The sequence below is a fragment of the Cnephaeus nilssonii genome, assembly GCF_951640355.1.
Source record: "Cnephaeus nilssonii genome assembly, chromosome: 22".
NCBI classification, from domain to species: Eukaryota; Metazoa; Chordata; class Mammalia; order Chiroptera; family Vespertilionidae; genus Cnephaeus; species Cnephaeus nilssonii.
The window spans coordinates 26,040,570-26,055,349 of record NC_137093.1 but is presented as its reverse complement, the minus strand read 5'-3'; the positions used below and the strand labels follow the sequence as shown (position 1 = coordinate 26,055,349).

Here is a 14,780-nt window from a genome sequence, read left to right as displayed (position 1 = left end):
ATGGCATAATATTAAATCTGCTTTGGAATTTTACCTAATTCATATCCTCATTCTCTCTCTCTCCTCGCCCTCAGGCCCCATGCTGCCAAGCTGACCTTGGGGTGGCAGGCAGGGAGAAAGAGGCTCTAGGCTGCCAGAGAGTCCAAGAACAAGGTCCTTGCCAGCGGGCGATACACCAACACTGAGAAGGCATTCAGCAGTACGTTATCACAGGCTGTGCTCAGGGCCCTTCAAATGACTGCAAACCAAATGACAGGGCAAGACAGAACCACTGGACAGGCCGAGGACCTGTTCTCACCACAGCGAATTCCTCAGAAACACAGCTGCTGCCAGCACCTTCTCCACAGCAGTGGTGAGGGGGTGAGTAAGCCACAATTCACCTCTGCCTAATGGAAAATGTATTTGCCGCTTCCATCAGAGTAGTCACGGGCATAACTCTACTCTAGGAACACAGCAAACTGGCAATCTGCTTTTAAAAAGCATCAGATGTAAGGTCAGACCGGGGTGGGCTCCTAGCTCTGTCACACACTAGCTATGAAATTGCCAGGCACACAGCAGGTGCACATGGCAGGGATTATTAATGTTACCGCCATGAGCTCAGAGCAGGTCTCTGATGTCAGGTGGACTGGGGAGTGTTAGAGACTCTGGGCTCTCAAAATGCCGGGATAGAAAACGCCTGAAGCTTGTGCCTTTCACATTGTTTGTTTCTACCCCAATAGACAAGAAGACAGCCCAAAACAGCTGCCAATCAACTTTTATCTCTATAAAACATGTTGTCAACCAATGATAATTGGCCAGAGTATTTTACATTTTGCTTGAAAATATTGTTTCTATTCATCTGACTTTAACTGTCATGTGCTTGTGGCAAACCCAGGTTATGAATGATTCATGCATAGACACAATGACTAATTAAACTTCCAAAAGGGACTATTCATTAAGAAATATAAATGCAAACTTTTTACTCATGGGCTTGCAAGTAGGTATCTGCAGGAAGCATTTGCAGAGGGTTTATAACCTCAGTTTCTTCAGTAAACAATCCTGCAGATGGTCCATGAAAAATACATTTGCATCCATAAACTATTTATTATGCAAACCATGGCGATTGAAGATTCTGTATGTGGTTCCTGAATACTTAGGTTTTTTGGTTTTTTGGGGGTTTTTTGCTGTTTTGATGAATGCTTATGAGTTTTTTGATCATGAGCCCTCTGACTCTATTGTTATAGTTTAGTGATATTTATCTATTTACTTATTGATCTGGGGACAGGGTAGGAGGCTAGCTGGGTTCTCAATCAAACTATTTTGCTGCAAAGGCTCCTGAAATCCCCACTGGCCTGGACCCAGCCCTGGGAGGTGACTGTAACCGTCTGTCTTGAGCTCTGACCTAGCTAAGGCACTCTGCCGTTCCACAATTGGTTTTTCTCTATCCATAAAGTAGAACTAACTAAGACTGGCAATGTATTTCATAAGACTGTGGTGTAGACGTGGTAAAGAGACAGGACTGATTATATCTAGAACAACAGATAGGAGCTCTTGCAATCTGGAAAAGGGCAGTATTTGAAGCACGAATTACCTTGGCCTTGACTATCAAAATCCTTCCAAGCAACGGAACTTAAAAATGAATTAAACAGATCCCATCCCCCTTGGCTCAGGACAGCCATGTGATACAAGAAGGCAAACACAGAGATAATGGGAGAACAGGCCTCACCTAATCTTAAATTGTTGATCCAAGATTTTATCAGCCTTAAATGACCCTTAACCACATTTGCCAGTGTATTCTCAGCAAGTTACATCTCAAACAAAAACATTTTAACCTTTGGGGTTGCTTTCTGCATTTTGCTTAGTCTTAGAGTCTTGCTGAAATATTGCCTGAAAGCTATGGGCACACAGGTTATGAGAGCAAGCAGCAGTAGAACATGTTTGGAACACACACACACACACACACACACACACACACACACACTCCAAATCCAACAGCCAGAGAGAGATCTCCTTGAATTCTCAAGACGAACATTGAGCCTCTGGCTTTGTCCTCTTTCCCGTCAAGGATCATGTGTGTGTGGAAACTAGACAAGCAACCAAAACCGCTACAAAGTGGGTGGTGCGGTATCAAGTTGACAATCTTTTCTTTCTGTCTCCCTAAAAAGGGGGTCAACAGTAGTGCCATGTATTTCCATGGGGCTACATATCCAAAGTCTTTCCTGAACCCCAGAATGCCTGGTCCCACAATTTCAGGTGTGTGTGGGTGTGTGCAACGGTAGGAGTAGGACCCGGAGGGAATGGCACTGGTTGGGATCATGGCCATGTCTTCATTTCTTTTAAATTCCCTTTAATGTCACCATAATGTTTTTAATGGGATAGGAAATCAAGTTTGAGTGAACAGCAGAGGATGGTTTTTCTCCCGCTCTCTTCCAAAAGACAGGGTATCCATTTCCTCCCACCACTTCCCCCGCTTCCAGACTGACACACATCTGCGAACCAGCCAGCCGGGCTCCACTAATTGGGCTTTCTATCTAACTGCTCTCCGAGCGGCTGCCATCACTCTCCCGGGCAGCTAGCTCCGTGCCCCGCCTCAGCTGAAGGCCCTGCGGGCTGTCACTGTGGGCACTGCCGCATTTTTCTCCTGCACCGGTTATCAATGGCCGTGAGCTGTGATAGCGTCTGGGAGACCCTGAGCGCCTAGTGTGATAAGCATTTATGTACAAAAGAGAGGCCCGGTGCATGAAAATTCGTGCACTCGGTGGGGTCCCTCAGCCTGGCCTGCGCCCTCTCGCAGCCTGGGACCCCTCCGGGGATGTCCACCTGCTGGCTTAGGCCTGCTCCCCGGGGGATCAGGCTTAAGCTGGCAGTCAGACATCCCTCTGGCAGCCCAGGAGCCATCAGTCGGACATCCTTAGCACTACTGAGGAGGTGGGAGAGGCTCCCACCACCGTCGCTGCACTCGCAGCCTTCAGCCCTACTTGTGGCTAAGCGGAGCTCACCCTGTGGGAGTGCACTGACCACCAGGGGCAGCTCCTGCATTGAGCGTCTGCCCCCTGGTGGTCAGTGCACATCATAGCGAACGGTTGTTCCACTGTTAGTGTCAATTTGCATATTACCCTTTTATTATATAGGATGGGACAGTAGTGGCCTATTTACATGAGCTATGGCAAAAGAATTTCCAGGGAGTACCTTCCCTTAACCTAGCTATGCATTTCTGCTAAAGGGGAGTATAAACTGGAACAACCTTTGTGGTGGATAACTTGGCAACGTATCAAAATGGGAAGCACGCACTTGACTCAGTAATTCCTTTTCTAGGAATTTACCCTTAGGAAATCATCATACTAGTGCCAAAAAACCCCCACAAAACTCGGGGAGCAGAGAAATGCTGTTCCAGTGCCTTTTCTGATAACAAGGAAACACTGCGCACAACCTAAATAGTTTAAAAATGTTTGATTAGCCCTGGCCAGGTAGCTCAGTTGGTTAGAGCGCTGTCCTGATGTGCCAAGGTTGCAGACCCCCCACTGATATGAAAGTATAAATCTAGATCTAAATCAGGGGTCCTCAAACTTTTTAAACAGGGGGCCAGTTCACTGTCCCTCAGACCGTTGGAGGGCCGGACTATAGTTTAAAAAAAAAACTATGAACCAATTCCTATGCACACTGCACATATCTTATTTTGAAGTAAAAAAACAAAACAGCAAAAACACCCACATGTGGCCCGCGGGCCGTAGTTTGAGGACGCCTGATCTAAATGCATCTGCATACAGAAAGTATTACAAGGCAGTGAACTTCAGGGTTAGCAGATTAGAACATTTTCTCCCTTTTATGTATTTTCCAGGATGGGTGCACCTTTCTTTTTCTCTGTGTTTTTACAAAACAAAGGTGTTTTTTTCCAAAAAGGCAGGAATGTTCAGGAACACCCTTTTCACGTCTAGCATTCTGACTGAATGGCCTTGGATAATGGCACATCCCTAACTAAAGCCACTTGGCTACTTGGCACCTGGCACTCCATGACCCTCACGCCACCATGCAAGTGAGACTCAGCAAGTGCCAGTGGGGGAAGGGGTGCGACAGAGCCAGCCTTCCAATTCCAGAGCCCAGAATACCTCGCCCTGACCTTTCCAAGTTTATCTCCAAATCACAGCTCTCACTGGCAGAGTGAAATGCAGCAGGTGCCAGGGGGATGTCCCTGCTCCACTTGCCTTGGGTTTAGGTCACACATTCTGACCTGGCCCGGGACCCTCTGCCTCGGGAATGAGTGACACAGTGAGCCACAGCCTCGCCTGCATCAGAGCCTGGAGCTCATGCTTGCAGATCCACCAGCAGGTTAACACCTAAATGGCAACAAAGCATAAGCCTTTCAAATCTGATAATTACAAAGGCAAGTGCTATTATGCCCTTTAGCTACCAAGGAAGCCATTAGTCATCAAGGTGATTGCCCTGGCAGGAAAATTATACTTAACCCGCCTTAATGGTAAGGATGTATCACATGCAGACTGAACCTTTGTCCACTTTTTCTTGTCAAATGCCTCTGACCTATTGGTCCTACTAATCCTCTAATGAAGGACAATCCCCCCAATAAAAAAACCAAACATTTCAGAATGCCTGTTTTTCTACTGAAATAAGAATACCCACTTTGAGCTGCTGACCCGTCCATGAGCAATGGCTGCCCTTCTGGGCACCATTAAATGTCCAGCCCGGGCCACCAGAAGCCAGTCCCTTTGCTCAACTACACCCTTTACCACTATCTGTTTCATTGGCCAATAATTCACACCCATGTTCCCACTCTCCATTCAGGTGAGGACCATGAATAGCCTGTCAATAGTGGAGGGTATAGCACTCCCAATACAGATACAACCCCTCTTCTTAGGAAGAAAAAATGGCTGCACCTACACCTAGAAGCTAGGGGCCAAGATTTGGATGCAAGTGCACCTGGTGAACACCCTACTCTGTCCCTTCTGTCTCCCTGGATCCAGTGCATTTAAAAAGTACGTGATAGTAAAACAAACTCCATTATTCCATGGAAAGCATGGAATTTGAAAATGGGGGAACCAAGACAGCTGCGGCAGGCAACCCAGGGAGTCTGAGCAGACCATGTTTCTTCAAATGAGATCCACGGGGGGCTGCTATGAGGCCTGAATGGAATGCTTATTAAAAATGGGGGTTGCTGCCCTAGCTGGTGTTGCTTAGTGGTTAGAGTGTTGACCCTCAAACCGAAGGGCTATGGGTTCGATTCCTGGTCAAAGGCAAGTATCTGGGTTGCATGTTCCCTCCTCACCCCTGGTCAGGGTGTGTGCAGGAAACAACCAGTTGATGTGGCTCTCACATCAAAGTTTCTCTCTCTCTCCCTCCTTTCCTTCCTTCCACTCTCTCTGAAAAAGCAATGGAAAAATATCCTCAGGTGAGGATTAACAAAAAAATAATAAAAATGGGGGTTCCTGACCATCAGATCAGAATCCTGGTGATCCGCCCCTAAGATTGTTAATGTGCTCACCCCAGGGGACTTCATGCCCACCAAAGTTAGAGAAAAGGATTGTGTTGTTTAATCCGTGCCAGTCAATATTTTGCTAACTTAATGAGCTCACAAGAGGCCTCATTACACCTTCTGACAAGCTAAGCAGATGGGGCTTCTCCTTGCGAGGGGTCTGAGAGGTAATAGTGTGCACGTGGTTGTGTTTTCCTTTTGTCCTGAGATTATGTACTCGTGTCCCTACCCAGAGAGTAAGGACGAAGGAGGTGCCACAGAAGAACGCACCATGGCTCAGTACTTGCAGGCATTTTCCAAGCACTAGGGAGCAACTCCCCTCAACAAGTAAGAAACCCTGCGTTTCAGGAAGCCATTCCTTCAAACGGGAAGAGAGGAATGCCGAGTGGACCGAGGCGAGACCACCTTTTCTCTAGGCCACCTGCATCCAAAGCAGCATGTTTGCCAGGAGCCGTTAACAGAGCCAGAGCAACGCCACGCTCCCAGGAACTTATTTCCACCTAAGGGGGCCACGACCAACAGCAACAGGAGGAAAGCCTTCCAAGTCCTACCTTTCAGAGGATTTTCATTTCAGAGCGGTAGGATGGCAGGCTGCCCAGATGTTCTATAGGGTCAGCCCCCAGGGCTGCCAGGCACTCAAGCTTCCCTCACCCCCGCACAGATGTGAGCCTTGGTTGCTCTAAGGACAGAATCTTGGCTGCCTGAGATCCTTCCAAGCGCTGGGCTGTGATATCAGAATAGGGCTATGACATCAGTGGTGGGGGGCAGGCCAGCCTGGGGAGCAGGGCAGGAGAGAAGGAACTCTCAGGGGCTGGATTAGCCCCCCTCGAAGTAAGGCCCAAGACAGAGGGGTGGCCAGCTCTGTATTCCATGCTTACAACCCCCAGCACCCCATTGGGAAGCTAACCTGGAGATCTGAAAATGATTCTCAAGTACTGAGAGGCAAGTCAGACAACCTGCTGGTGCTTAGACATGAATTCAGGAGCAAAGAGAGCAAATGAGCCATCCTCTAGCGCCCCCATGTGGCAATTGAAGGAATACTCTACTTTCTGACTGGGAAGTTCAACTTTGGACCAGGCCTGGAGTCAGGAGCAGAGGGCTGGCTGTCCAGGCCTCCCAGGATTCAGTTAAATGCAGGGACAGGAAATGCAGGTCGCCCTTTTCATCTGAATTTGAGAAACACTATAAATAAATTGTAGTATAAGTATGTCCCGACTATTACATGGGACACATTTATACAGAGATATTATTTGTTGTGCATCTGAAGTTCAAATTAAACTGGGTGACCTGTATTTTTATTTGCTAAATCTGGCAATCACACCCAGGGAGACTTTTTTTCTTAAATGCAGGTGACCCCCCCCCCCCCCAATGCTGCTCTCATTCATTCAGATTTACCAGGGCAAGGGAAGCTGGGAACCTGTGCTATTTTTAAACGGCCATGGTGACTATTATTAATAACTACAGCTGACTTTTTTTGAGCAATTGCCAAGCCATGTGCTAAGTTCTTTTTATGCATTTCTAGGTTAATCCTCTACGAGGTGGTTCCTTTATTAAGCCCATTTTATAGAGAAATGATGCAAAAGACAGCAAGCAATTTGCCCAAGGTCACACAGACAGGGAGGTTTGAACCGAGGCAGGCTGGCTCCCACTGACCTAGAAATCTGTGAACTGCAAGGATGCTAGGAGGTCCGTAATCGAAGCCTCCAGTGGACTGACAAGTGGGGAATCTGAGGCTCTGGGAGGGCCTTCTCGCACTAACCTTTATGCTACTGTAGACAAGGGGCTGAGCCAGGCTGCAGATACAAGCGTCTGGCCCAGGCAGGGGGCTGACTCAGGGAGGGTTTCAGAATGGCCTCTGCTTGAAGGATAAGCAAACTTAAGGGAAAGCAGGGTATGGGAAGGGGCTGGGTGCTAGGGAAGAGGGTTTGCAGGCAAGAGGTTCAGCATGCATTCTGAAGGGTCTCCTCAAGTCCAGGAACAGATTCTTCGAAAGAAAGGGCACAAGCCTCACCCTCACAAACATTTCCATCCTTAGAACTGCCAGCCACCCCAACAACGTAAGCATCTCACTGCTGAGAACGCACGGAGCCAAGTGGGAAGGACGAACACACACCTCGACCTGCCAGGGTTGGTCTAGAGTAGATTGGGTCTCCTGGTCACCCCCATCCCCCAAGTGCTTTCCATTCCCACTCTCTCCAGACCCACCACGTTGCACGTACACCCACTGCGCCAAGCACACTACCTGAACGGCTCCTCATCATGTGGACGGCCTTGGCCTTGGCCAGCTCCAGGGCGGTGATCCACTGCTGCCGCTCCACCTCCGAGCCGGCCTTGAGGTGGTAGGTCTTTGCCCCACTGGTCAGCATAATACCGCAATAATCCTCGCTGTCAAAGTGCGCGGTGGACAGGCTGATGGTGCCACGGCAGGTGTGGGCCATTTCACCCTGATTTCTGTAGGATGCAAGAGAAGGTATGGGTTGAGGCACCCCAACTCAATAGCTCCAGGCTAAAGAAAGCCTCAGGGCAAATCCTCACAATCTCAGACCCGTGAAGCTGGGAGAGGCCCTGGAGTCAGAGCTAGGAGGTGAAGCCTATGGGGGCTGATCGCTAAAGGCTTGGTTGAGGGGCTTTCAGTGGGCACAGGGAGGAAGGAGGAGGGCCTGCACGGGTGCCACGTGCAGGGCATGCCTGCTGTGGTCTGAGCCCTCGCAGACACCAAGCAATGGAGACGGGTGACTGCCCAGGGTCCTGCTAGGCAGCGCAGACCTCTAACTCCACAGCAGGCTCTTTCCACTAAAGTCTCAGACCCACAGAGAGGAGCAGGGGAGGAGCCTGAGATTCCTGCCACTACAACTGAGACTCCAGACCCAGACCTCCAGGAGTGGGCTTAGAAGCATCCCTTTCACTTATGCAAGTTTACCAAGCACTTCTTCACGGTTTGTTTCAAACAGCCAAGTAGGGCTGTTTACAGATGGAGTCACAGAGGTTTGGAGACTTCCTCCCACACTAGGCAGGGCTGACCGGTGTAACCAACAGGTTATTGTGGAAAGAAAAAAAAAGTGTGACTTTGAGCGTAGGTTCTACATGCTCTCTCTTGGATCACTCTTTCTGGGAAAAGCCAGCTGCCATGTTGTGAAGACACTCAAGCAGCCCTTTGGAGAGGTCCGCCTGTCAACAACCAGCATCACTTTGTTAGGCACGTGAGTGAGCCTCCAGCCCCAGTCAAGCCTTCAGATGAGTGCAGCCCTCATGAAACACCCTGAGCCAGAATCACCCCAACTAACCTGACCCATGGAAATGCTAAGATGTTTACTACTGTTTTAAGCCACTAAATAAAATCACTGTTGTTTTGAGCCTCAAAGTTACGCAGCAACAGATAACTGATAAACCCGGTGCACAGGGGCAGCTGATCCTGCCCACTGTGTGAATGTTTGGCAAGCATCTGATTCCAAAGGAACAAAACTAGCTTCTTGTGAAGCCTCCAGAGCCAGTACTCCAGCTGCATCGTCACATGCAGAGCCAATCCTGAAGAGAGGTGAGCCAGACAGGGGATCTCCTATATAAAGGTAACAGGTGGGGAACCAAGGGTGAATGAAGGTTCTGCAACCATCCCAGCTAACAGGAGTGCATGTCCAAAGGACGTAACACACAAAAGAGTGTCAGAGGACACGAGCCTCGCTCCTTGCAGGGGAATCCAGGCAGGTCCATGCTGAGATGACCTGGAATGAAGGCTGCCCTGTTGGACGTCTGCAGCAATGAGAAGGGGTTCTCCTGGGGGAGGGGTTGGCAGATGCAGAGATCTGGAGGGGAGCATGAAAGGCATGTGGTTTGCAGAGGGGAAATAGGTAAGCTGGGCAGAAGGATCAAGGCCGGGGGGAGGGGAGAGACAGGGTAAATAAGAGGAGGGGCCTGACTGGGAAGGGCTGAGAATGGTGAACCCAGGGAAGCCACACACTGTATTTTAGGAAGACAGCACCTACTGCTGCTTCAAAGGACAACACTAGCTGGCAGGTCCCCGTGCAAGCTCAGGAATGCCATCTGCCGCCTTCTTGGTTTAGGCAATGGCCCAGCAATGCAGATCAAATGGTGTGAGTCAAGACTGTGAAATCTAAACGCACAGGGCTGTGGCTGAGCATGTGATGAGGTGTCGAGAGGAGGAGAAGCCAAGTGATCAGAACTCTGAGACCTCTTAAAGATGGAAACAGACGCGGGAACGAGCCGCACTTGAAAGAAGAAAGCAGACAGCACCCCGCATGACCCCAAACTCACTGACAGTTTGCTTCGTGTGTACGATTAAGGCCACATCCCTGTGTGACGACACCTGCTATGTGATTCACCACCCACCAAGCTGCCAATTTCAATTTTGTTCAGAGTGTTTCCTACCATCTCCTCCTCCCCACATGTCAGTACCTGTAGTTGTCCAGGAAACAGGCCCATTTCCTCCATTTCCCCTTGATCTTGGTTTAAGGAACCTCACACCTTTTTCACAGGCCTGTCTTTATTGACCTAGTTTGCCAACGATATCCCTGAAGGCTAATGGAGGCTTGAATCCCCAGCCCGGGAACTCGCCCACAGCGCTTAGCTTGAACCTGCTGGCCTCTTACTAAATGGCCAGGATGGATGCAGACTTCCCTCCTCCTCTTCCTCCATGCAGTGGTTTGGTGATGGTGTGCATGTCTGTCTCCCACACTGCCTTGTACATTGTTGGTCCCCAATAAATGATTCAACCAAAGCTGGTTGTATTCTCACAATGTTCCAGACTGCTCATCAGGCCCCCATCCTGGATTAACAGATTCACCCTACCAGTAAAGAAGGTGCAAGGATCAGTAGTAGCTGGAGAACTCACACCAGGCATTCCATCCAAGTCACAAGAGTACTTGCAGATGAAGGAGGTCCATGTGGCAAGTGCACCTGTCATATGCAAAAGCCGAGCCACCGAAAGCCGGGGGGAAGGTATAGATCTGAAAAGTATCTCTGAAGCAATAAAGGGCCAACTACACGCCCACAGAGAAGGCCCTCAGCACGCAGCAGCAGGCCCTGTAGTGTCAGACACCCTGCAGGGCTGGCATGTGCTTCCTCTGATAGGAAACCAGAAGCCACGCGGCTGCTCCAAGCCAGGTGCAGCACTCCCTCTCCTCGAACCACAGTGAAGGTCAGCCCCTATCCCCGGCATCACTGAAATCTGCAAGGAGGAAGGCGGTCAGACTGTGCAGAAAACAATTAACATAGCAGGTCTGAGACTGCTCATCCTTTGAAAGGCCTGTGTCCAAGGCTGGCCCTTGGCTGGAGTCTGGGAGTCTGGATTTGGGGAGCACCCCCGTTCCCTAACTGGTAAGGGGGGCTGACAGCACCTAAACTGCTAGTACAACGTGGTCGATGTCGAACACCTGCTTTCCTTCTGGGAGTCTGAACTTTGGCAACGTGCCAGAGGGCGCCCACGTGACCAGCCCCCAGTGAAAACCCTGGGCACTGAGTCTCTAATGATCATTTCACATGTGTTGTCACAACTTGTTGCCAGAAGAATTAGTGTGTCTTGTGTGACTACACTGGCAAAGGACCCTTGAAAGCCAACGCCTGGTTTCCCCAGAATTCACCCCAGTCTCACTCCCCTTTGCTAGTTGTGCTTTGCTGTCACAGCTGTGAGCACGACGTGATGGGTGAGTCCTGGAGTCCATAAGGTCATCGCACCTGGGGTTAGTCTTAGAGACTAACAGGACCCCAGTGAGGAGGCTCCACAATGTGCTGTGGGTGGACACCTTGGCACAGGCTGAGTCAGAAGGCTGTTCGAGTCCTGGTGCTGCCCACGAGCTCCCATTTCTTCCTCCATTTAACAGGAAAATAAGAAGAGCCTGCACTCCTCACCAAAACTTCAAACTGGAAATCACTCCGACACGCAGACAACCCACAGGTGTGAGGGCCTGTTAGCCGACTGGCTGTCACGGAGGGTGGAGGCCTCACCTCTGACCTATGGCCTTCCCACAGGGTCTTGAACATTTAACATGTGCAAGGAAACCATCGGGCACACATGAAACCAGTTTAAAGAGCTATGTGATTGTGAAAAAGCCCTTTTAAAAATGTAACCTGTGCTCCTCATTCCTCCAGCCACTGCTACACTTTACAAAGTGACATCATTCTAGGTATACACAGACAACATGCACAGACTCTTGCAATCCTATGTAAAACCACAGATATAGGTTATTGCTTCATAGAGGAGACACATTCAAGTCTGTCAACATAAAATATCCAGATAATCTGAGTTTCATAGCTGTCACTTTTCAGGTTCTCCTGGCTTAAGCCAGCAATGTCCCATTTATCTTCCTCATCTATTCCAGCAAACAAGTGTTGGTCATTGAAAACAAATTAAGAAAAATCAAAGTTGCACTAACATACTTGGCTTTCTGACATCCCATAGAACCACAGGTAACCCTCTTTCATTCACCCACTCATCCATTCAGATGAACCAAGCTATTGAGGGCTCATCAGTGGCAAAGTACCATGCTGGGCTCTGTGCGGAATACAAAGATGCCACTGAACTTGGCCATGGTGTCCCTTTAACACGAAGCTGTCTGCAGAGATGCCCACATAAGCTCCCTGTAAACTCCCAATGATCCTTGGCTCAGTCAGGAGCCACTGTGGGTATTTCAAATGGGAGAAAACCAAGCTAAGGAGCTAAGGCAGGGCATGGGACATTGAAAGATAATCCTGGAGAAGACGAGGCAATTCCAGGCACCACATGGGGGATGCACTGTCCAGGGCAGAAGCTGGGAGCTGGGACACCAGTTAAGCACAAGGCAGACCTGAACCACGGATGTGGCATGAGGAATGGAGAAGAGAGACCAGAGGAGAGAGACGGGCAGGGCGTGGCCATTCCATCTGATGTGGGATGAGCGAGGGAGGCGGCAGCAAGCATGACTCAGAGGTTTGCAGCTATTCATAGAAAGAGAGGAGTGAGGAGCAGGAGCAAGTTTTGTGGGGAAAATTAGTTTGTGTCACTAGGCCTCGCTAAGAACATTGTTGTGCACTGCGCTCATGCTGCTAGTCCACTTGTGCCCTCTTTGCAACACCCTTGTGCTATAAGCTAATCAAATACACTTCAAACAAATGTTTACGTTATCCACCTGTGTGCTCCTTTTCAGCTTCCTAATAGTCTCACAGTGTAAAACACTGAAAGATATTTCAAATTAAAGCAGAATCCAATCTAATTAAGGCCGATCTCTAGGGTGGAGACCCCAACAGCTTCATCTTTGGACTTGCACTTCCTAACTTTACGTTTTCAGGGACAGTTGGCAACTGGATAGTCTTTTACATCTCCTTGCTTCAAGGATTACTAAACTGGCATTGAAAACACTATTTCCTAGCGAACAGTATTTGAGAGCAGGTCTCACTAGAGGAATGAGTACATTATCCGCCCTAGAGGCACAGATGTCTTGGTGTGCCATCTTCTGTTACCTGGCCAACATCCCAAAAAGGGTCCAGGCCACCAAATGTCCAGTGGTCTTCCTTAGCCAGAGAACTTCCAAAATTTACTTTCACTTGGACCTTAATAGACACTTTCTTATAGATACTAATTTCTTTGAGACCTTCCTTGCTATCTGGTTAGCCATTCCTACCCATAGATAGTCTGAACAATAAATTAAAACAAATTTTTCTGTTGGAAATTGTTTCCTGGTAAACAAATGTCATTTATAATAATCAACAAATAGGCAACTGGTAAACAACAAAACAGAATTTTGCCTAACTGGATCCATGTTGTCATTAATATGGATAAAGCTTATGTTTGGCACACTCTCTCCATAATGACTTGCTGAAGCCAATACTTTAGAAATTTTCATATCATTTATTATTTCCCCCCAATTTCATATAATTACATGTTCCCTATGAGATAAGAACTGGGGATGAATTTTTTATGGGAACTACCAACCAAAATAAAGGAAAGCAAACTGGAGCACAAAACCATATTCTCCTTATTGGTATCCAAATAGACGTTATTAAAAATGTCAAGCAATGGAGTAAGAACCTCATCTCCTGTGTTTATTTATGTTCCTACCACATTGTTGAGAAGAAGTAAAAAGCTGCTAACAATTATCCATGCTTCCCAGAAATTCTATATGTGACAATATTTACAAAAAGCACCTTTTTTTTCCTGATAATATAGACATTACTAAGCCCAGCTGTTTAGCATTATGTACTTTTCCCCTCAGAATAAGCTTAAGTGATCAACTGTGCTTCTCAAGCAAAATCCAGGGCAGAAGTCCCCGAGGAAGCCACACAGTGGAGAAAGTCTAATCCAAACCCCCAATTATTTTTCTATTAAGAGAAAAAGAATGCAAATTGAAATGCAGGTCAAGACTGTCAGACGCCACAGTAAACCCATTTGATTGGCCAAGTCAATGCTGACACCGTCAAGTTTTGCAAAGGATATAGACCCACCAGACCTCTTATTAATTGCAGGTGGGAGTGTAAATTGGTACAAGTACTTTGGAAAAGTTTGCACTAGGTAAGGCGAACGTTCACACTGTCTACATCCCAGTGAGTTCGCCCAAGAGAAATCCCTGCACATGTCCAAGAAGTTTCGTAGTCACCCATCAAGAGGAAAATGCGTAAATAAGAAGGGGTACACTCGCATTCTGGGCTGTTATAAAAACAAGTGCCCAAAATCATATGCTGTAAAATACCCTTTAAAAAATAAAGTTAAAGATGGTTGAAATAAAACTCAATAAAAAAGGAAAGAAAGGAAGTAGTAAGATTTGGGAAGGTGGTTATACTGGAGGGGGGCGGGCTGGTGGATGGGATGGGGTGGGAGCACAAGAAAAATATACTCACATTTTCTCCAAACATCAGGCTTTATTTCGTTGTGTTTTTTTGTTTTTGCTTTTTTAATTAGAGAGAGGTCTTTCCAACAAGGAAAAGGCTCTCTCTTTGCTCAGTACAGCCGACTGGCACCAATATACCGCGTGAGAAGGGCACATTAGAAACACATGTCAGCTTTCTCCTTTGCCAGGAATTAAAGAGTGACCTCAATTTTGGAGTGGGAACCATCACTTAAGTTCAGTGGAGTTCCCAAATTCTCAGGGGCACCATAGACTCCACCATCCTCTAGAAACTGTGTTCCAACAAGGCTCGGAAAGACCATGTAAGTTCTAAGGTAGGTGACCTGGAGGAATACTGCCTGCCCGAGGGAAATGAGTCAGCAGCAAGGCAGGGCCCTCCTGTTTGCAATGAAGAGGGAGCAGTGCTTCTCAGACTATGGTCAGGAGCAGCATCACCTGGGAACTGTTAGAAACGCCAAAACTCAGGCCCCGCCTAGATCCACTGC

The 14,780-nt window shown here is 48.1% G+C and overlaps 1 protein-coding gene across 3 annotated transcripts in view; it reads right to left on the bottom strand.

Moving 5' to 3' along the window:
- Positions 1-14,780, bottom strand: part of OSBP2 (oxysterol binding protein 2) — a 63,015-nt gene that overhangs the window by 40,466 nt on the left and 7,769 nt on the right. For all 3 annotated transcript variants that reach the window (XM_079762904.1, XM_079762902.1, XM_079762903.1), the window contains exon 3: positions 7,707-7,915. In XM_079762904.1, the coding sequence (XP_079619030.1) occupies positions 7,707-7,915 (209 nt within the window). The remainder of the gene's footprint in view (positions 1-7,706; positions 7,916-14,780) is intronic.